Raw genomic sequence first — 23,778 nt, 5'->3', positions numbered from 1 at the left:
TGAGCCTAGAGATGAGACCTTTTTATTTTGTCAGATGGTAGTTTGCGTGGTGACTTTTTCACTCTTCCACCCCCATCCCATTGTGGTCTATGTCAGGACTGGAGAGGAGCTTCTCAGTTTGTAGTGGTTACTAACCCTCTAGTGGTCGGAGTAGTGACTGGGAGTTAGAATATAAAGGTTTGCATTGCTCTCAGATAACAGACATTATCTATGCACACAGACAAGAGGTGTGCCAGATACCCCAGTACAGTACACGATGCCTTCTGCAGTCTTCATAGTAGCTGGTAGATAACTTGGAAGGGTTTCAGGTTGCTTAGTCAGGTGTTTGAGGATTTCATGCTGTAGTTGTGGAGGCGGAAATAAACTGTACTGTTTTTAAGTTAAGCAAAAGGACGCTGGCATTTGTTAACCCAGAGCACCTGGGGTGTTGCCTTGGAGGCTGTTGCCCATGGTCTGAATGGTGAAGCCTCGAGATGGCATTGCTGACAGGGCGGTGCCAGCCGTTAGAACATGGGAGTTGAAGGTCTTCTGGCTACAAGGCTAAGGCCAGCCTGGGCTACGTGAGCCCTTGTCAACCCTCTTACTCACCTCTCGTCTCCACAGGAAGAAGAAAGAAATGGAGAAATACAATTGTTGATGATGATTTTTAAAGTGTTTTATTTTTTTTTATCTTCATTTGGAACCAGTAATTACCTCACTGTTACTAGTGCTAAGCAGTGGACGCCTTATTACAGTGTAATGTTAAACTGGTGCTGTGGAGTGAATTTCCTCTTCCCTGAAATCTACAGGATTTAAGAGTTGTAAAGGTATAAAGTAAAGAAAATATGTAGCTTTATGTTTTATTATACCCAAATTTGAAGAATGAATGTTTGTATATTCTGTAGAAATTGCCATAAAAAGTTTTATTAACGTTTAGGTTACCAATGTGTTTGAGCTAATGAATAAAAATTTGTATTTCATGTGAAGAATTTTGTTTTTTGTTTTTTGTTTTGAATAAATGTATTTAATCTATCCCCCTGGAGGACTTCATAGTTTGTCTTGAGGAGGCTAACTGTATCTCCCGGATTTCCTTAGGGTAGGTGGCCAGTGCTCATGTACACTTGGGTAGATTACACAGTGAAGAAAGGCCATGTTGCTACTTGAAAACGTTAAGATTTTATACAAAGGTTTCTTTTTCTCTTTTTTGTATTGGACTTAGGAGTGCATAAGATAATCAGACTGCTACTGAGCTTTTGGACTGAGTTCTATGTATAGAAAACCTGAGGAGCATGTTTTATGTTACTGTGTGTTGTTTGATAACCATTTGTGAATTCAGTTTTGAGAAATTTGAATTTGTTTTCAGAAACATCTTGTTTCTGTGATTGCATGCTCCACCTTTCACGTCTTTATTATTTTTTTAACTTTTGGAAGCTTTTTTTTAAAAAATATGCAAAAATGCCTTTTCACTGCAGTGGGTGTTAGGCTGCGCTTTCCAGTTGAAACTCAAATGTGTGACACTTGCATTGTACATGAGCCTGAGCAGCCTACCTCCACGAGCAGGCGGGAACCAACAAAACATTAAAAAGGAGCCAGGAGCACAAAATGCAGAGCACATTTGAAAACTATAGCGTTGAGAGTTACAGTATCAAAAAAAAAAAGGCTTTTGTTTTATGAGACATGCCTCAGTGTTGCCATCAAACACACAGTCCAGTGAGGTTAGAACAAGCCAACCTCACGCTCACAGAGATCTTGCCTCTGCTTCCCAAGGGCAGGGATTAAAGGCGTGTACCACCACACTCAGCGGAAGATGGATTTTGTAAACCAAATTGACAATATGTAATACCGAGGCTCCTAATTGTGTAGCACAGAGCTAAATCCAATTGAAACTACTTGGTGCTGGAAAAATGGCTTAGTGGGGAACACAAGTGTGAGAACTTGAATTTGATAAAAGCTGAGTACAGATTTGTATGTTTGAAACCTTGGGTTCCTCCTTGTGTGGGTGGGGGGATGGCTGAGGAGACAGGTAGATCGGGTTGTCCCCTCACAGGTCAGTGTGAGTCTAGCTGGATGGACAAGCTCCAGGACATTTCTGGCTTCCATAGGCACACAGCCCTGAACACTGGCACTCATAGGAACACGTAAATATACCATGTACCACATCAAAGTAGAGCAGTGTTACTGTTTTCTGTTACTCCACAGCTTAGTTGGTGATAAAAGTTTACATTTGAATTAAAATCTTAAGATACATAGGTCTTCTATAGACTTAAGCTTTGGTTAAGTTTGGTGTTAGAACACTTGAAACCAGCCTGGTCTACATGGTGAGTTCTAGGACAGTTGGGGCTACAGAGAGACCTTTCTCAAAACACCAGCCAGCCAGCCAACCAGCCAAAACCACATTCAAACCCAAGAAAGTTATACTGTAATGGTTGGATGTTGAATGGAATATTTTAGTTCAATGGAATGTGATGCTGAATTTTAATTAAAAAAGGTGCATGTTAGTCAGGATGTAAGATTGATATCAGATCTGATATAAAAACAGGCAATAATTGCAGTTAATGATCTGGGCTATAAGCGTGTCTGTTCTTAACTAGGTACTCACTTTGAAGACTTTAGCACTTGAGACACTTACCCCTGCAGTAGAGGTTGAATGAAAGCAGGCCTCATGACTGGCAGAGCTTTACCTCATGCTCAGCATTGGGGGAAATGGGTAAAGATTTAATTCCCTGCTTGGTACTTGTTTTTAGAGTTTAATTTATCTTTACTTGAATTTCCTCTTTCCCTCCTTCCTCTCTCCCTCCCTATCTTCCTGCCTCCCTCCCTCCCTCCCTTCTTTTGTTCCTTTTTTTGTTTTTTTGAGACAGGGTTCTTTTGTGTAGCTGCTTGTCCTGCCTTGGTAGACCAGGCTGGTATGCAGAGATCTTCCTGACTCTGCCTCCTGAGTGCTGGGATTAAAGGCATGCACCACAGGCCCAGCCTTCATTAGAATTTTTAAGTACTCTTTAAGTTGAAATATATTATGTTTTATAACATCTAGAAGTGTACGTATAGATCATTCTTGAAATAGAATTAGGAAAGACATGAAAATTACAGGAATAATAAAATTTGAATATTTTTTTCTACTTTTAAAAAGAACCAGTGGAGAAACTTTGCAGTAAATGGAGTTTACAGTTTTAAGGTAGGAATGTGAAACACCTTAATAGCTTGTAGAAACATGGGAAAGATTTAAATTTGACTCTGTCTCAGTTACCTATAGTCCCCCAAATCAGCTGAAGCAAAGGATGCTTTCCTTGGCAACTAGAGGCTTTATGTGTATTCTTCAGCCTAGGAGCTTGTGCAGATCAGATGAGTGACAAGAAGAGGCACCAGAAAGTGACCATTTCAGCGTGTCAGCACAGACACAGCTTTCCCGAAGCCCTGCTCTCTTTGCCTGTGGCCTCTGAGCTGTGGGAATAGGATCTCGGGCCAGCTTACTCTGGTGTGGGTACCTGTAAGTTGAATAGTAATGAAAAATGGCTACAGGCAGGAGCAGAGGCAGCAGCATGGAGGGACACCAGGACGCTGAGCTGATTGCAGGCACTCCCCATCCTCAGAAGTCCTGTGCAGTTGGGTGAATGTCTTCCGGTAGCACTGCTGTTAGCTAAAGTACAGGTGGCATTCTAGGTAGCACCCTGTGGCCAGGAAATCGTCTGACTGCCTCCTGGCTGGCCTGTTTCCAAGCCTGATTCACCAGTTCTCCTTCAGATGTTACCCGAGACTTAGCCCAGATTGATTTCTGCTCCTTATTCATTAAAAACGTGCTGATTTGTTTTGTTTGGTTCTTTTGGTTTGTTTTAAGACAATCTGTGTAAACTAGGCTGGCCTGGCCACAGGAATACACATGTCTCCTGAGCAGGAGTTAAAGGCTTATGTCACTCTGCCTGGCCTTGCTGTGCTTTTAACAAATGATAATAAACAATAAAAACAAAAAATGGTAAAATAATACTAAAACATTAAAGCAAACAAATGATACTTCTATAGTAAAACAGTTGAATGAAAAAAGAGGAATTGTTTCATTAAACCATAACTAGGGACTGGACTGTTTTATTTAATAAACTATTCCTAACAGTTCTAGGAGAGTCCATATTTTCTCAAATTCCTGCAATTCTCTGTTTTATTAAAAGTTGTATATTGGGGGCTGGAGAGATGGCTCATGGGTTATGAGCACTTTTTTTTTTTTTTTTGAGACAGTTTCTCAGTGTAGCTATGACTGTCCTGGACAGCTTTGTAGACCAAGCTGGTCTTGAACTCAGAGATCCGTCTGCCTCTGCCTCCTTGAGTGCTGGGATTGCAGGAGTGAACCACCATGCCCGGCTGAGGACTGATTTTTATACAGAAGAAATTCTGTAGAGCATGTTGTTTCACTGTAGTGTAGTAAAACTTGGTATTAAGTGATGGGAATGAGGAACTACTGAGACTCTGTACTCACTGAAGGGGCTATAGTTGGTCAGGAGTCAGTGGCTGCATGGTGTGTTAAAAGTCGAGAACAGGCAACATTCATGAGATCTTTAACCTTCAAATTTCTTCTCTTAGGCTGAGCTGGAAGATCCGTGTAGAAGAGAATAGGTGCAGCTCAGGTAAGGGCATGGTACCTAAACTCAGGAAGGGTAGACCAGATAGCTACATGCTGAACTAAAAATCAACACCAGCCTGCCTTCTCCTGTCAGGAAAATTCATCCTTTTATAGCAAGTTGTTGTGACAAGAGAAAACAAACAAAAACAAACCTCAGTTGATAAGAGAAGAGCCAGGTAAATGACTCCTGCTATGCATCACCTCCTCACAGACAGTGTCTAAGCAACTTAACAGAGTACTTGTTCCTAGAACCGAGGAAAATTAAGTCCACAATGATAAAGAAGGAAGTAGAAACACTGCAGGAAAGCCATAAAAAGTTAACAGTGTCTTTGGAATCTGCTGTAAAAGACAGTGTTTAGAAAACAAGGGATAGCCATAGAAATTTAGAAATGACGTAATAGAACAGGAAGTTGAGAGCACTGGACATTTATTAGAGTTGGGAGTTCAGAGACTTAATAGAAGTTTGGACAATAAAGTTAAATCTTCCATACAGGGTAGAAAGGAATGTACAATGGAGAAAATAAAATCAGAACACATTTGGAGGTTTAGCATGGGGAAAACAATTACAGACTGAGAAAATGAGTGGAAGAGATAAGTGGTTGAGCAACAGTTGAGTTTACACAACAAAGGTTTGTGGAGGCTGTTGGTGCATACCTGAAGCAGGATGGCAAATTTGAGGCCTGCCTGGGCTACGGAACTAGTTCAAGGTCAGCTTGGGTGGTACAGCAAGGTGATGTCTCAAAAAAACAAAAGTGTGTGTGGGAAGTGCAGGGGGCCAGGGACTCAGTGCTGCATGCTTGCTGAGCCTGCCCCAGGCTCTGTGGTCATTCCCCAGGATGACATGCCTTACAGAATGTTCAGGGTTTGAAAACATGTCCAGGTGGAAGTTTTAGACACCAGAAACAAAGGGAAGGTCACAAGTGCTCATAAAAAGAATTGTGAATCAGCATAGGAAAACAATCGATAGTGGGGTAAGGAGAGCTGTTACTTGTAAGTTACCCGTTTGCACTCTTCGTGTAGGAGCAGGCGTAAAAGCTGAAAACTGGTTAGAATTTTTACCTGAGATGCAGTCTGCCTCAGGAGGTTACTGGAAGGCACATGGTAAGTGAAGAATGATGGCTGAACTAAGAGGAACCATCGCACGCTAGACATGGTCAAATGGCGTTCCTGAAACAGTGATGAAGTGTGTGTGCACACACCCTTGACCTTAGAGGCTTCCACATGTGGATTGGGACTTGAACTAAGGTTTTCTGGGAGAGCAGCAAGTGGTCTCACCTGCTGAGCCCTCTCTTCAGACCCTGGAGCCAGAGCTTACGCTGTGTCAGACATGTTTTTTGTTTTGAATGTTTTAAGTGGAATTTACCAGCAGACCATCAGATGCCCCAGACTTTGTGTACTTGAGCTTTAGAGTTCAGAGTTTTGGATTAGGGGTATTTGTAGAGTGTGATTTTGTGACGTAGATTTGTAAGGGCTATTTGAATTTCTCTTGCCAGTTGTCTGCTTTTGCTATGTGACTAGTCCTGACAGTTAGGGAATGTTGTAGGTTTTGAAAGTTTGGGAGTGATGCTAATTCTCTAGACTTTTGGAGAAGATGTACTCAGCCAGCCCTGTCTTCTGGTAGGTCTGTTCAGATTTCTTCTGTCTTGAGTTAGGTCCGGCAGTTAATGTTCTTTTTTTAAACAAGAAAGTTTCACAGTTTGCACGTCATCCTTGTCTTGAGCTGTGGTACTGTAAAGAGGCTCAGATCGGGTGTGACTGTAAGGATATAGAGTTACATGCTGTTAGAATGAGTGTGCAAGCCAGCCTGGCCGGGTTTCTGGCTTTGGCCAAGGCTTGTTCCTGAGTCTGCTATCAGCAGCAGGGCAGGAGAGCCGCTGGCTCTGTGACTCCTGACTGACTTGTCTCTCATGGTTTAGGGAGTTCCTGACTGGCTGTTCTGGGATGGGGAAGGCAGCCGAGACACCCTGCCAGATGTCAGGAGAGTAGTGTTGCAGTGGCAGCAGCAGGATTCCACAAGAATGGAGTTGTGTATGTCCCGGGACCCTGCTGCAGATCCTCACAAGCCGCTCAGGAACTGTTGTGGTTGGGGAAAGACCAGCGCTTGGTGGCTTTCACTGCAGTTAGGTGGTACGGAAAACAGGCTGTGTTCTGCCGTTGTGTTTGTATTGTGTTTTATTTGTGTGTGTATGTGTATGGGTGCTTTGGCTGCCTGTATGTCTGTGTACTATGTGCAAACAGTACCCTTGGAGCCCAGAAGAGGGCATTGGATCCTCAGAACTGGAGTGATAAATAGGTGGGAGTTGCCATGTAGGTGGGTAATTGAAATAGAACCCAGGTCCTTTAGAAAAGAAGCCAGTCCTTTTTTTTTTTATCTTATTTTTGAGCTTATAATTATATTTCTCCTTTTCCTCCCATCAAACCCTCATATGCCCTTCCCTGTTCTTTTAATTTGTGATTTCTTTGTTTCACTAATTGTTATTGCATACACATTAAACATTTATATTCATAAATATACTTAGTCTGTATACTGGTCCTTGTCTGTTATCTTCGAGGTTGGCCATTCTGCACTGGAGAACCAGTTGGTGTTCTTGGTGCTTGTTCTTTGGGAAGGCCACCTGTCCTGTTCCTGGCTCCTCAGTTGCCTATAGTTCTTATAGAGTTGAGTTTTCTCCATCCACTTTGGCCTGCCTGCTGGTGTCGTCCTGGTTCAGCTCATGTTCTGGCAGCCATGTTGGTGAGACATGGGTGCAGCTTCTGACATCACTAGAGACAATCCCACAGCAACCTCCCTGACCCTCTGGCTTTTACAGGCTTTCTGCCTCCTCTTCTGAAAAGTTCCCCAAGCCGTAGGTGCGGGATGTTTGGTTGATGTATCCGCTGGGGCTTGACTTCACGTCTCTACATTCTGATTGGTGTGGTGGTGTGGTCTGTGTCTGTTGCAAACAGAAGTCTTTTGAAGGGGAGAGGACCACACTCACCTGTGGATATAGGGACAAATATGTAGACAATGGTGGGTGAGTCTGCTGGTTAGTAAATCAGTAACTAGGTTCTCCTCCAGTAACTGAGTTCACTAACACTGAGTAGTTGACTGGGTTTCCAGGACATTCCCCCCTGTTGGGTGGCTCTTAAATTCTATCAGAGCGCTGTTGGTCACTGCCACGGTGCGTGCCTTTGCTGCTCCCATAATGTCACCGTACCCTGCTGGTGGTTGATGTGGCTCATGGGCATACACATGGCTCATGTGTATGGCTTGGTTCTCTCCCTCCAGAAGCTTGGATGGTGCTTTCTAGTACCATGGGAGCGGGGTGTTCAGTTCGTTCCAGCTTAAGGAGTCTCTTCTTAATTGGTGAGCCACCTCTTCAGCTCCTGAATTGTGTTTTGGTTCAGCCTATGATAATAGGTTAATTGTGGCTGGATAGACGGCCTGGCCATTGTGAGCACTGGGTTCTCTCCCAGAGGACCAGGGTTCAGTTAATTCCCAGCACCACATGGCAGCTCACGACTGTCTGTAATTCCAATTCCAGGGGATACGACACCCTCACACAGACACACATGCAGGCAAAACATCAGTCATTGCTCTAAAAATAAATTATTAAAAAGTAGGTTAATTTTTTATTGTACTTTAACATGAATTTTGTGTTGTCTATTTAATAGTATAGATAATTCCACTAGGCTTGTCTAATAAAGTATGTTAGGAGACTTTGGAAGCATTGTTTATATGTTGAATTACACTCTCTACCAGTTGTCTTACAAATTATGAGAGAGAGCTCATTTGTACTTCACCTGTTTGGTTATCAATTACGTTATTTGAGTTAATTTATTACTGTTCTAATCTTATTTGAATAGGAAGTTTTCTTAGATTAAAATTTGGCATGTTCTGACTATTTTAAGTTATGGAGAAATAAGTGTCAAGCCATACATTTAAAACTAATTTGAACAGATCTGGTAGCTATAGACACCATGAAATTTCCACTCTGTCCTGCTAATGAACACGCCTGCCCTTTACTTTGGGAGTTTTTCTGTCCCATCACAGCAGTCCTTTCCTGTTGTACTGCCCTGTGAATTCCTGGACACATTTTGACATTTGACACAAAAAGACATTGCACTTTGTCATTTATGGGATAGTTTGCATATTCAGGTTTTATTAAATTTCCTATTAAATAAAACCAGAATTCTTCTGCATGGAGTTTTTTACACAGCATAATTATTTTGAAATTCAGACATCTACTTCACCAATGCTTAGTTTGATTGCTTTAACAGTTGCGTAGCATAGTGTTCCTACTAGCTAGCGACACAGGGTACCGTGTATCTTTTCATATCCTTAGTCATTCCTGAGTGAAGTCAAAATCTACTTCAGATCTTCTGCCTATTTTGTAGTAGGGTTATTTTGTTATTGAAAGTGCTAACAGGCGATAAAGCACACACCTGTAGCCTGTTTTATGCCCCTGGAGGGTGGCTTACAGGCCCTGCAAGCCTCCAGAATATGTGGAGTTGAGGTGTCTTATGGTGATGTAGCATTAGCATTTAACTTGGGCACGTTCTCCTGTATCATTAGTCAGTTGGTGACTTAGTACCTGAGGCCAGCTGAGTGCTGAGTGTCCTCCAGAGTTTGTGCCTTGTAATCCTCTGAAATTCTCCCATTTCTAGCCCCCTTTTATTCTACTTTTTAAATACCCTGTCATTCAGTATTTCTTTTTCTACTGAGTCAGGATCCCCTTTTGTACTATTACCTAAATTATCCTATTTTCTGTCTGAAGGGAATGAGCATGATTTCTGGTTCTTTTTGAGACAAGGGCAGTCTTCATTCTCTTCTTTTGGGTTGACTTTCAGGATTGACTGGTTTCCAGGTATGGTTGCATAACTATCATGGCTAGGCACAGGCGCGCGCGCGCGCGTGTGTGTGTGTGTGTGTGTGTGTGTGTGTGTCCATTCTCCGTTTGGATTTTGATAACCATCTTTCTGTTACTGTGGTTGTGACTAGATATTTTACAAAAGTAGAATCATAAGGTTCTAGTTTTATTTCAGTTAGAATAAGGCCCTCAAGTTTCATCCATGTTTTTAATTTTTTTAAATTTATTTTTATGTACATTGGTGTTTGACTGTGTGTATGTCTGTGAGGGTGTCACATTCCCTGGAACTGGAGTTACAGACAGTTGTGAGCTGCCACGTGGGTGCTGGGAATTGAACCCAGGTCCTCTGGAAGAGCAGCCAGGGCTCTTAACTGCTAGCTGGCTTTCCAGCCCATTCATAATGTTCTTATATATGACTTGTGTATGGAACTTTTGAAGACAATATGGTATTTCACTATATATAGTAATATATAATCTTTATTAATGTATCCATTAATGGACTGATGAGTTGCTTCCATAGAATGAGTACTGTGGATAATGTTACTATAGATACGGGTATGCAAATACATGAAGTTCTGCTTTGAAATTTTTACCTATGCACTTACCTATCACATGCTAATTTTATATATGTTTATATCAGTAGTATATTTATTATGTTATAAATAATTAGTATGTTTATATTATACTATTTATAATAGTAGACTTTTTTTTCGGTATTGCTATTGTTCAGAATAGTCACCTGTAGCCATCCTACGGACTGGGGGAGCATAATATAGTTTTCAGCTGTATTTTTCTATAATAAATGATGTTGAAAATCTTTTTGTAGGTCTCTTTTTTATTTGTCTTTAGGGAATTAGTTTTTCAAATCCTTTACCCATAAAAGAGTGAGGTCATTTGTTACTTGCTGTAAGTCTTCTGTGTAGTTAGATTGTAACACCCTGCTCTCCCATTCCATTATTGTTTGGGTGAGATGGGAAAGTCTTGAGTTGAGGAAGTCCTGTCTGCCAGTGTTGACTTCTTTTGGTGTTGAATCAGGGAATCGTGGCCAATGCCCTGAAACTTTTCCTCTAGTTTTTTTAAATGGGAGTTTCATGTTTTTACATCATATGTTTTGATTTTTATCCATTTTGAGTTAATTTTTGTATGTGGTGTGAATTGTCTGTTTTGCATGTGGATATTGGGTTTTACTAAGATCATTTTTTGAAGAGATGTTTTTCCCTCTTTTGTATTCATGCTGCCTTTATGAAATACCAGTTAGCCTGTGTTAGGGTTTCTCTGGGTTGTTGGTTATAGTGGGTTTCATGGGTTTGTCGATTAAGTCATGATTCTAGTCTGTTCATAATAATGATTTTTACTCTTGTAATCATAAAGTGTTAAGTTTCCAGCCTCATTGCTTTTATTCAGGATTGTCTTGGCTCTTTGGGGTCTTGAACTACATTCAGGTGGCTATTTCTATTTCTACAAAACTCATGAGATTTTTGATAGGGATTGCATTTATTGTAGATTGCTTTATGTGATTTTGCTATTTTAGCTTTATATGTTTATTCATGTCTTTAATAAAAAATCACTATTGTGATTTTTATAGTACATTTTTTCTTGGTTAATGCCTAAATATTTTTATGCTATTATAAATGAAATTGTTTTCTCGTTTTTTTTTTTTCGATCATTGTTGTATATATAAATATTGGGCGTTTTTAATGTGTTGAGTGTACTTTGGAGTCTGCTACATTGCTCAGTGTGTTAATTGGTAGCAACAAGATTTTATTTTGGACTCTTTAGAGTCATCTTCATTTAGTGTCATCATCATCTATAGGCAGAGAAAGCGTTCCCTTTTCTATCTGAATTTTATTATTTACGTAATTGTCATGTAATATTTTATAGTGCTATGTTGGATGGGAATGGTAAGAATGGGAAATTTTGCTCCTGATCTTTTTTTTTTTAATTATTATCATTTATTATGTTCCTTATCTTAAAAACTTCCAGTGTTTTACTCTTGTATGTGTTTTTTGTGGGCTTTTTCTGTATGTAATCATGTCCCATCTGTGGTCTGTGGACAAGTGTCCAGGATAGCCGCGAATGTTGCCACACTTGTTTGTAGTCGACAGCATCACCCTACAGTGTTGGGTACCCCTTAATTGTTCATTTTTTTTTTTTTTTAGCTTGACGTGTTTTCATACTTAGGTTTATAATAAAGCAGTGCTGAGTTTGTTGTGTAGGTTTTGTGCATCCACTGAGATAAAGCTGAGCCCCATCCCTGCCCCTCACTGCTGTTGATTTCATTGCTTGCCCTTGTGTTGAGCTGTCCTTGCTTCCAGGAATATGACTCACTTGGTCGCAGCACATTCTTCATTACTGTGCTGTTGGATTTGTTTTGCCAGTTTTGTTCACGTTATTTGTATCCTTCACTAGAGATGCTATATGTGTTTTCTTCTTGTGCTTTTGTCTTGATTTGGTTTCAAGATACTGCCTCATAGAGTGAGTTTGAAGTATTCTTCAATTCTTTGGAAGAGTTGAGTATGATTGATATTAACTCTTTTTTAAGTGTTTGGTAGAATTCTCTAGAGAGGCTGTCTGCTACTTAGTTGGAAATGATTTTTAAAGACTTAAAGTCTTAATGTGTTAGTGTTTGCTTACATGTATGTGTGTCCATCCCTGAGGTTGGAAGAAGGTGTCAGATCCCCTGAGCTGGAGTTAGATGGTTGTGAGCCACTAACTCACTAATTCCCAGTGCGTGCTAAGAATTGAACCTGAATCCTCTGCAAGAGTGCCAAGTGCTCTGAGTCACTGAGCTGTCTCTCTAGCTCCTTAGCTGAAAGTTCCTAATAACTGCATCTGTGCCATTCATGTGTCTGTGGACCAAAGTACTTGACAAGAGCAGCATTAGGGTGGAAAGGGTTAATCCGGCCCATGATTTTAGAGGTTTTTCAGTCTAGCTGCTGAGTTCATGGCAGGGTGGTTTGTGGCAAGAACGAGGTTCCCATAAGTTTCAGAGGCCCACTCCACCTGACCTGCTTCCGACAGTTGGGCTCCACAAAATGAAGGTTTCACAGCCTTGAAAAATAGTATTACTACCTGGAGACCAAGTCTTCAAAGCATAAGCAGTTGAGAGATAGCTCACCTTCAAACCACAGTACCACCTAATCTCCTTCAATGGTTACGGATTATCCAGAGGTTTTACTTTTGTGGCGAAGTTTTGGCATATGATTTATTTTTGATTATGCGTATATACTGTGTCTGTGTATGGCTATGTGCATTTGTGAGTATAGGTGCCTACAGAGTCCAGAAGAGGGCACTGTTTCCCCTAGAGCTTGTTGTGAGTCACCTAACCTGGTGCCAGGAACTGAACTCTGGCAAAGCGGCCTATTCTGTTAACCGCAGCCTCTTGTCCCGAGTAGTTAGGTTTTAAGCATGCGTTCAGCTGTGGGTTTTCTGATTTGTTGCTCACTTGCTCACTGTGTTTCATACTAGTCTCCAAGAGCTTTTCACATCAGTTTCTTTTTTTTTTTTTTTTTTATCTTCTTCTTATTCCTTTTCTGTTCAGTGTAGCAGCTAACATTGGTGGTCATTTTTCCATAGACTCCTCCTCCTCATGCTTTTAATGACCTTAATACTTTTGAGAAGTTTTGGCTAGTGATGTGCTAGCGACGTTAGAAGATCTTGTGGTTAGAATATGGTGTGGGCTGTTAGGAAGATTATATATGACAGCTTTGAGTCCTTTCCCAGACCTTGCTGAGGGAAACTAGCCATGGTGCCTGCTCTTGCTTTCCTCTTTTCTCTATCCCTTTCTAGTGCTTATGTAGAAGTATTCTTCTGTTTCTGGTTAGGTGTGACCTTGAAAGTGCCTGTGACACTGCCTTACATGGTCCTTTGAAAATAGCAGGAATAGTTGACGGTAACTGGTGTTTTTTTTTGGTAAGGGTGCAGAGAAAAGTGGATGCTTGTGCCCTGCAGTGGGAGTGTGATTAATAGAGCCTCAGGAGAAGAGCATAGAGTAGGGGAACCAGAACAGAATTACCAGCGAAGGCCAGCCGCCCCACTTCCGCGTGTATTTCCACAGGAATTGAAATCAAGTGTGCAAAGAGCTCTCTGCCCCAAGTGTGTTGCAGTACTGATTAGCACAGTTAGATGGACGGATGGACGGCAGCCGTCCATCAGCAGGTAGATGAGTAAGGACATGTGTGCAAACAGAAGAAGAGAGCTGTGTCACCTGAGACAGCGTGGATAGACGCAGAGTGAAAGGAGCCGCTGAAAAGACAGCCCCACACGACCTCCCGTGTGTGAGCGGGAGAGTGGGGTGTGCCTTGGGCTGGGTGTAGAAGAGCTGGGGAAACGTTGACTATTGATGAAAGAGCATGAAGTTATGTTAGAATAAGGGATGCAGTGTTACCCAGAATGCTGACTGATAACAATGCCCCGTGCACCTCAGAATTTCCAAGAGTAGACTCAGTGTTTGAGCACCCAACCTAAGACTGTGGTGATTTCTTAGTGTAATTTTGTCATCTGACAGTGTGCCAGGTCAGACATTTACCGGATCACTTATATGCATGATCTTTTTGTTTGTTTGCTCTTGGTTTTGGTTTTTTGAAACAGGGTCTCTCTGTGTAGCCCTGTCTGTCCTAGGACTCTCTCTTTGTAGACCAGGCTGGCCTCAGACTCAGACATTTGCCTGTCTCTGCCTTCCAAAGACTGGGGTTAAAGGTGTGTGCCACCACTGCCTGACAGTATGTGTATAAATGTTATTTGTTAACTAAAAACAAATTAAAAAAAAAAACATGTTTCTAAAATGTGCTGGTGTGATTTTGGGTGCACAGATGCACTTGGAAAGGTTTTTTTTTTTTTTCCTGATTTTGAATAGAACAGGATAAAAGAATAGTAGGAGCTACTTCATTTGTATTGAATCTTTTTTCTTTTATTGTGGTACATGTACATAATGAAATTTAATACTTTAAGAGTTTTTCATGTGTACTTAAGCAGACTTACATGTGTATCCTGTGTATAGTAGTCCTCTCGGGCTACCTTGATAACACACCTCCCTGATGGAGGCTGGAAGGTGATGGGCAGTGCACGTGTTTCTTGCACTGAGGCCTCTCTTGAGGGGAGCCAGCCCTTCCTCCCGTGCGCAGGTCTCCCTTCTCGAGGACGCTCATCGAGCTAGCCTGCAGACTCATCTTAGGGCCCTGCTCATTATCTGCCCCGAGGTGCTGTCCTCCACACACAGTCACACTGTCTCAGGCCTTCCACACAGGACATTTGGAGGCTGAGTCTGACTATAGCTTTTCAGGAGGCTGGGGCCCAAGGTGGCAAGTTCAAGGCCAGCCTGAGGAACTTACGAGATTCTTGTCTGAAAAGCTGGGGGGTGGGGAGGAGGAGCCAGCAATAAACCCAAACCAGCTGGGGATGTAGCTCAGTATTTCTGTATGTGTGAGGTTGTAGGTCTAGTGCCATGTCTGTGTGTGAGTACATGTGTGAGTATACGTGTGTGTTCACTGCCTAGTGATGCCGAGGGGCAGTTGTCGTTGTAGGTCCAGGGTCCGTGTTTGGCACCTCTTCTTGAGGGGGCTCTCAGCAGCTGGCTGTTGCCCCTTCACAAGGCTGTGGTGGTGTCCCTGCTTGTGTCTGTCTTTCCCCACTCGCAGACTTCTGTGCCATGTCCTCCCCTGTCCCCTGTGCAAGTCTGACTTCTTCCTGCCTCCGCACACAGCTATGTGTGCTTTCACTAGGACGCACTCAGATAATCCAGGATAATCTGCACCCCCAGCCGGCGGAATGGTTGTCAAAGTCCATCACACCCTGGAGAGATTGTTTCCAAAGCTTTGTGCATCTGGAGTGTAGATGTGTTGCTGTCTCTGCCATACATCTTCATATCAGCATCCTCTGCTCCTAGCAGTAGCTACCGACTTCCTATGTGGGTGCCGTAAACACCTTAGCTGGGCGAGACTGCTTCATCTTGTCAGGGTCTGCTGACTTCCTGGTATAACGGGCCAAACTGTCCGTCTTACCCCTCAAGGCAGGTTTCCTGTAGGAGACCACACACAGAGGTGGCAGAATCTTATGCGGAGATTCTTGCAGACCATGCTTTAGCCATGCAGAAACTTAGAGTGGACTTTGAATATTGTTGCATTTTGTTTGTGAAAGGTCTGTGACAGTTCTAGGCAAGGCATTGGGGAGCAGAGAGTGTTCTCAACCAGACATTGCAGGAATGTAGATTTGTGTTTTTTCAGTGTGGTCTCTGGACCAACATCACCTCTGGAAATATGCCACTTCTCAGAGAGATGTGCAGGTCTCCATGTGGACCCCACAAAAGCAGGAAGGGCAATGTCAGAGCCACATAGTCTGAACAGAAAATCCGCAGAGTCAGAACCTCTTGTCCAGAGTATTGGCATCACTTGTGCCCAAACTGTATTTTTTGGTCTCTTCCAGTCTTTCCTGCTTAATACTATCATTGGTGTAGGATTTGTGGTTTACAAACTTTCTGTAGGGCTAGAACCCCTCACTGCCTAAATCCTGGTCTTGATGAACGAACTGACTCAGAGAAGGCGGCTCTTGGCTGACTGTGGTCATCTGTGGTTGTGAAGGGATGTAGTTATTTCTTAGTGTTGATATGTCCAGAAATGCAAGTGAATTTTTTCTGTTATTTATTTATTCATTTATCTAATTACATTTGATCCACTTTGTAGCCCAGTTGTAACCCCCTCCCTCAACCCCTCTCAATCTCACCCTCCCTTTTCTCCTCCCATGCCCCTCCCCAGTCCACTGATAGAGGAGGTCCTTCTCCCCTTCCTTCTGACCCTAGTCTATCAGGTCTCATCAGGACTGGCTGCATTGTCTTCCTCTGTGGGTTGGTAAGGCTGGACCCCCCTCAGGGGGAGGTGATCAAAGAGCCAGCCACTGAGTTCATGTCTGAGTTTCACTTGGTTATTTTACATCTATCACATCTTGGAATTCCAAAATTTGAATCTTTTATTCACTCTGCATTGCTTCTGTTTTAAATTGTGCTAGTCGGGCCTGATGGCACACACCCGTAGTTCCAGTGCTCGGTGCTCGGGAGGCAGAGGCAGACAGATCTCTGAGTTCAAGGTCAGCCTGGTCTATTGAGTGAGTTTCAAGACAGCCAGGACTACTTAGGAAGGCCCTTTTTTGAAAAAGCAAACCAAAAACAAACAAAACCAAAATGCAAAAATTGTGCCAGCAAGTTGAAGTACTATACTGAAGTAAGGGAGTTTATGTCTCCAATTTGTTCATACTGTAGGTCAGAAAAACAAGCAAATGACCTTCTCTACTTTAGAATCACACAGGTTTCACAATTCAGTTAAATAATTGATACAGCCCTATTTAATACAGCTGATGGGATTAAAAACCAGTCTGTGAGGATGGCTGCCAGGTAAAAAGATATTTGCAAAGTTAAAGAGAGTAGAGGGTAGGGAAGATAGATAATCAACATATGAAAATGCTTGAAAGCTGAGTCTTGGGTTCTCTCCTGGGAACTGGAAACGGTTAGAATGGCATGTACATGGAGCAATGCAGAAAGTGCTGTGTATGTGTAGGATAACCAATGTAAAATGATTGCAGTTCTGGGAAGGGCAGAGTTAAGCCAGTAAGTCTGAAGATGGCCCAGTTGAAGTAAACTAGGTTAAGAGTTGGAGGAAGTGTGCTGGTATCGTCCCCTCCATTGAGAGTATTATATTAAAAATAATAGATTGCCTTTAGGTAAGGAGAGCAGATTATAGAATTTTGGGTAAGACAACACTCAGTTTTCAGAATTGGTAGAAACAGATTTTTGGTAAATCCATTTTTAGTGGATTATTAGGATTAAAAGTGTTATTAAATTGAGGAAGAAGATTGATCATAAAAGTCTCTAATGGTGTTTAACATACTTTTATACTTAGTTGCTGTTAGCTGTTATTATTGTTGATATAGTCTATTAATGTATCCTTTATTTTGGTTGTACACAATATTAGGTAAACACCTGACATACAAGTGTGTTTTATTAATAAATACTCAGCCTTCCTCATACCTGGGTTCTGCATCCATGAATTTAACAAACCCTGTATTAGAAATATTTGGGGGAAATTGTATTTGTATCAAGTGTGTATACACTTGTCTTTGTTTTATTGTCCATCGCTAAATAATGTAACATCCATGTCCACAGTGTTCACATTGTATCAGTTTTAGAGGTGCTGAAGCAGTGACTTAAAGTACATGAAAGAGTGCACATAGGTTGCACCCCAAGACTATGCCATCTTATCTAAGGGATCTGACCATCTGCAGACTTTAATATCCTTGTAAGGGTTCAGAACTAATTACCCATAGTTTGAGGACCAGTATTACCCTTGTTATGTTATTAAAGTTGATGAAAGTAAGTTACATAAAAAAAAAATTTAAGAACTACAAATTATGATTCTTTTAAGATTTTTATTTTATTTGTCTGAGCGTTCTTCCTGTACCTATTTATGTACCGTGTGTGCAGTGCCCACAGAGTTCAGAAGAGGGCATCAGAGGCCCTGGAAGTACAGACAGTTGCAGCCTTGTGGGTGCTGGGAACTGAACTTTGGTCCTCCCTAGGAGAAGCAAGCGCCTTTGAGTCACCGAGCAGGCCTTCTGCCCCCAGACTTTGAAGTTTCTTGCTGGGATAGATTATTGCTTCCCTTGAAAAGTTAGTTGATATTTAAATTAGCCATGTTAGTTGTTGAATACTTTTAGGTGTTTTATGAAGTAAATAAACTTACACTTTTTAATTAAAAGAGTGTATTGTAGATAGTTTTTTTTTTCCTACCTGAAATGAAACAAAAAATCTAAGTGATGGTTTTTACATGTATTTGTTTCAGGCTTGATTTAATTTTGGATGAGATTATTCTTGCATCAAGATGTTAATAAGCCAAAATTTAGGTAAGTAGAACACTTTATTAAATGTTGCATATCAAAGTAGGAATGATAAAAAAAAAAAAGAGTTTATATTTTGGAAAGGTGCCCAAAAGGCTAGAATGAAAGAATTTAGTAAAGGTTTGCAGTATGCCGTATCAGCTTTTGGCCGGCTTGGTTCAGTTGATCTAATAGCAGTGAACAAGCAGCATAGAGAGGTGAAGCAGCCTTCTTGCTTTCTTCAGCCTTGAGCTGTTCGGAAGCATGCAGGCTCCCAGTGCTAGTGGAACATGTTAGAAAACCTGGCTGCGCTTGCTGAGCTCGCACGAGGTACGGGGTTACGAGATGCTGACTGCTACTTTCGCTGTCAGGAGAGAATATGGTGTCTTCCTGTGAATTTTATCTCCTTAACAGAATGCTGAAAGCCATGACTTCCTTCTGTCACTGTCATGTTCGGCACTGGTGTGTTTGCTCACATGATGTTTGTGTCTGGAGGCCAGTGGTTGCCACTGGTGCCTTCCTTAGTTGCTCTCCACTATGTTTACTGAGGAGAGGCTCTCCCTGAACCTTGTCCAGCTAGCCCGCTTGCCAAAGGGACTCTGCCTTCTGAGCACAGGAGTTGCAGGCAGACCACCGTGCCAGCCTCTTTGTGGGTACTGGGTCTTCAGACTTGCACAGCAAGCCCTTGGCTTTTCCGATGTGGCAGTCAGACTGGCCTTCTAAGGACTGATGCTCATTTGTCCTGGCCTTTTTTTTTTTTTAAGACAGGGTTTCTCTGTGTCTTGGCTGTCCTGGGCTCACTTTCTAGACCAAGCTGGCCTCAAACTCACACAGATTTCTGCTTCTGCCTCCTGAGTGCTGCGATTACAGGTGTGTGCTACCATGGGGAGCTAAGACTGTTGACTTAAAAACTTAGTTTTGGTGTTATTTTGTGTCTGATGTGTGAAAGAATCACACATCACACTTTGTAGAAGCTTTTGAAGTGGTAGAAATCCGTCATCAGTAAGTGAACACGGCCTTAGACTACAGGGCAGAAAGAGCAGCACATTGGTGAGCTCTCGGAGCCTCTTGCAGTGGAGAGGAAGCTGGCAGTGCGTGAAGGTCCGCCCCCGAGCCTGCTTCAGTTGCTGGCTAAACACGCAGTGCCTCTAAAAGCCTTCCCTCTCCGCTTGCACGTTTGCTGACAGAAGCTTGGCGTATTTGAAATTGGGCAACACTGAGATAGGCACTTTTCTTGTTTGTCATACTATATTTAATGTTTAGTGTCCTGTGAACTTTAAAGTACAGAATTGAATGACCATGTTGAAATTTGCATTGACCCACTCGTGTAGATAAAAATACAGAATTTTTCATTATCTTGAAAAGTTCCTTAACTCTTCTCAATCTAATAGCCTCCCCCTGAGGTAAGCCTTGCTAAATTCCATTGGCCTGGTTTAGTTTTAGCTGTTTTTGAACTTCATGTACATAGAATTTTATAGCTAGTGCTTTTTTTAAAAAAAAGTCTTAATTTTGATGTTTTTGTTTCATGTTGTGAGAATGCCATTATTTCTCTTGTATGAATATAACGTTGTTTGTGTATTCTGTAAACCTTTGTTTTCATTTGCCTTTATTTCTTCTACCCCTTTTCAGACTCCTGTCCCTCTTATTGTTCTCTGCCACCAGCAGAAGAAAGTGGAAGCTCTCTGTATGGTGGCATATAAGTACTTAGCTGTGCCATAGAGTTAGAGGCATTGCCAGCATTCTTACCAAAAGGTATAGCGTTTTGTCTGCAGAGTTGGTGTTTCTGGGGTTGTCTCATAAACAAGGAGCCAGGCCTGGCCTTACGTAGTACGTTGTTGTCTGAGTTTCGATTGCTGTGAAATGACACCAGGGTCAGGGCAGCATATAAAAGTAAGCATTCAGGGAGGCAGAGGCAGGAGGATTGCTGTGAGTTAGAGGCCAGCCTGGTCTACAAAGCAAGTCCAGGACAGTCAAAGCTACACACAGAAACCCTGTCTCAAGAAACAAACAAATAAATAAAATAGAAATGAGTAGTGAGCATTTAGTTGGGGCTCATAGTTCCCAAGGGTTAATCTGTGCCCATCGTGACAGGGGCATGGCGCTGAGCCGTAGTGGAAAACTACGAGAGCTTCTGTGTTGAGGCAGTGAGGCAGGGAGAGTGAGTTGGTGTGGACCCCCACAGTGACAGAGCATTCAGACATTCAGAGCAGCACTGTGGGCCCCTTACCTGACCGTGACCTTGTTGAAGGTTGGCGCCGGCCAAGTCTCACTTATTTTTCGTGGGCCTGGAAATAGTGTGTGTGCTCAGTGAATGTTTGTGCAGCATAGGTTAAGAACAGTTCTTTTCCAAGCACGGTTCAGGACTGTGTCTGAGTGGGCACTGGTGTCCTGCTGCTGTTTGGCTGGGGAGTGCCAGTGAGGGCAGCCTAGGGGAGCAGTGGAACAAGAATGTTCCTGCAGTTTTCTGACCCACTGAAGAAATAACCTTACCTTCAGACTTGAAGTTAACTTGAGCGTCATTGATTTCTTGTGTTTTATTATTATTATAGTTTCCATGCAAAGGTGTTACTGTGCTTTGTAAATATTCTCTTTGGATTTTTTGCTAGTTATTTCTGTAAACTGAAGATTTAAAAAGATCTAGCCGGGCGTGGTGACACACGCCTTTGATCCCAGCACTTGGGAGGCAGAGGCGGGGGATCTTTGAGAGTGTGGAGACAGCCCTGTGTACAAAGAGGGTTTAAGGACCACCAGGGCTGTCACAGATAGAAACCGGGTGTCCGAAACAAAACAAAAGATTTAAAAAGATGTTACTAAGTAAAGAGAGAGGGGCGGGCCTGTATGTAGGAGGGGAAGGCAGCGCCCTCATTTCTGGAAGGTAAAAATGAAGGGAGAGACTGAAGCACCGTGGTCTCGAACTTGTGTTTTTGATGACTGTAGCTTAGGCACCTTGCTAGCCTGGCCTGTGGCAAGTCCAAAGCAGGAAGAGGCTCTTCCCCACCGGGATCAGTTTGTGTCCTTTCCTCACGGCAGCTTTGGCAGTGCCAGCTGAATACAGAGTTGGGTACTGACCCACTCTCCTGCTGTTCCTATTTCTAGAAGGATTTTTGTTGTTACTGTTGAGCAGCTAACCCTGACTAAAGTGTGTGCTTTCTTGTGGACACTGTTCAATTTGCTCATCTACAGATTTTAGATGAGGTCTCTAGTTGTCCCCCATTTTCAGATTCTTCATCTTTGAATGCAGCCCTCGGGGAAAAAACTGTTTTTATTGATTGGGGGTGGAAAATTATGGGCAGAGGGAGGCTTGCAGTAAAGTTTTAATATCAGGAGTTATTTTGTGAAGGTTTCATTTAACTTGATATTCATGATGCCAAGTTTACTGTGGTTCTGAGACAGGCCTCAGTGCATAGGATAGGGTGGCCTCATACTTGGTGCTCTCCCCATTTCCTGCCTGGGTGCTGGGGTTACAGCGCAGTGCACCACACCTGGCTTAGAAACGCATTCCTAGATGGTTTATATTGTAGTAAAGTAGAGGAATTATTTGGATGGTTAATTTTTTTTTTCAATTGTTTAAACAAGTCTGACTTTGAACTCATCAAAAATAATGTGGTGAAAGTCTTCAAAGTGATATGTAATTATTTTACTTTTATAGTTAATGTCATTGTTAGGAACCAGTCTGACCTTCAGCAACTCAGCGCCAGCAGCCATCACCAGCTGCCAAATGTGACACCTTTTACTATGGTTGCAAGTCACATAAAGCCCCCATCATCACACACACTCCCTCTGTCTTTCCCTCTCTCTCTTGTCCCTGCTCAGAGGCAGCCTTTCTTGCCTTCCTCCCCCCATGAACCTCTTGTGTGGGGTCTTTACATGGTATGACCTTTGTGGTACTTCTTGGCTTCTATTTACCAAGGTATTCTTCTACCGGGAGACCCTAACAGTCAGAGGTTCAGAAATGCTAAGTGACTAGCTCAAGGCCAGGTGGATAATTGCAAAGCTGGAACCCACATCTTTTGACCTCTTCCATACTTTGTTTTGAGAAAACTATTAAAGCTGATATTTGACATCTAGTCGGGCTCCTAGTCTAAGGATTGTGGGCCTTGCTACCATATGACTATCCATTTGTAAAATGTTTCTAACTATCAGGTGGTTCACTTACTGTTACCTGAATTTGTTACTGTAGTTAAATTGCTGAATTTGTTACTGTAGTTAAATTGCTTTTAATTCGTCGGTCCTCGATGTTAGTCATTAAACTTGGGGAGAAAGATGACTAGGTAGGTAACAGTCGTTGGTGATTAGTGTTGGGATACAGCCTTGCTTCTGAAAACAGGAAGTGGGCTTTAGGACTTCAGTCTGTTCTCAAGCATCGAAGACAATACCATTCTCCAAGTATGTAGTTGTTTAATTTTGGGGATGGTCTTGTCCCCACGTCCAGGCCACCCCTGGACTTTACTTTATTTCTCCAGGATTACTCTATTTAGCCTTGCAAGTTCTGGGATTGGTCTAAATTCTCTTCAGACTAAGTGGAAATATTGCAGGCCTCCCACAGAAGGGACAAATGGAAATGTAGGGAAATGTCGAGATTCATCTAAATAAACCTTCAGGGGGCTGTCCTCCTGAGCCCTGTAGGAGCCTGGTACTCAGTCGGGAAGCTTGGACCCACCGAAGAAGCAGGAATGGAACCGGAAGTGGGCTCCCTGGACAGAAAGGGTGAATCCAGGGTCAGGAGCTCAGGGATCCAGAACACATGCCAGGCGGCCACCGAGGCCCTGGCCTGACTTGGGCAGATCAGTGGCTGCTTCATGAGTTTGAAACTGAGAGATGTAGAGGTGGGAGCCAGCATAGTTGGGACAGACAAATGGCTGTTCTAGGAACAGCAGCCGCCTGCTCCTGCTTCTGCTCCTGCGAACTGAACTGTGGTGGGCCAAGCAGCGAGAGAGAGATGGCAGCAGCCAGCTGAGCTGGCAGCTGCTCTGATGGGCTGCCTAAGTGGCCATGGCCAAGCTCTGGGGGATCCAGCCATGAGTTCTTTGGAGAAAAGAACTCCCTGCCATGGTGAAAAAGGTGCTGCTGCCTCCTTAGTGCGAAACAGGGACTTACACACCTTGGGCAGTGGGAGGAATTTTAGGGGTGAATGTGTTTATTCTCTGGTGCTGTGGGCGCCAGGGATGCTTCATCTACATTTAACAACACAGTCCTATCTTAAGAGGAAAGCAGTTCTTAATTACCCTGTGGGTGGGGGAGGAACTCCAGGTATGCTCAAAAGGTCATTGATTGAAAGCCAAGACACCAAGACAGCTCATTAGCATAGGGTGGTTATTTTCAGGAATCTCTCTGAGGGCCACGTGACTGTCATTGGAAGATCTGGTCTCTTCCCCCCTCCCCCATCAAATGGAGAGGGAGCCAGTCATCTTACACTGAGCTCTGAGGCTGTCTGAGCTAGACTTCAACCTTAACAGCAGGGTCCCACAGACGGTGTTTGCA

At 42.7% G+C, this 23,778-nt stretch overlaps 1 protein-coding gene across 10 annotated transcripts in view; it reads left to right on the top strand.

The window, feature by feature from the left end:
- The window catches only part of Znf644 (zinc finger protein 644), a 70,900-nt gene that overhangs the window by 6,000 nt on the left and 41,122 nt on the right, over positions 1 to 23,778 (top strand). For 3 of the 10 annotated variants that reach the window (XM_021637878.2, XM_060381082.1, XM_060381081.1), the window contains one exon: positions 18,264 to 18,324. The exons of 6 other annotated variants lie outside the window; for them this stretch is intronic. In XM_021637878.2, the coding sequence (XP_021493553.2) occupies positions 18,281 to 18,324 (44 nt within the window). In that variant the 5' untranslated portion in view covers positions 18,264 to 18,280. Of the gene's footprint in view, positions 1 to 4,573; positions 4,593 to 18,263; positions 18,325 to 23,778 lie in introns of those variants that run through there. One more of the 10 variants, XM_060381080.1, reaches the window with a different exon arrangement.

Source organism: Meriones unguiculatus, chromosome 3 (genome assembly GCF_030254825.1).
Source record: "Meriones unguiculatus strain TT.TT164.6M chromosome 3, Bangor_MerUng_6.1, whole genome shotgun sequence".
Classification (NCBI taxonomy): domain Eukaryota; kingdom Metazoa; phylum Chordata; class Mammalia; order Rodentia; family Muridae; genus Meriones; species Meriones unguiculatus.
The sequence above is the reverse complement of the archived record's forward strand: the minus strand, read 5'-3'. Positions and strand labels throughout refer to the sequence as shown.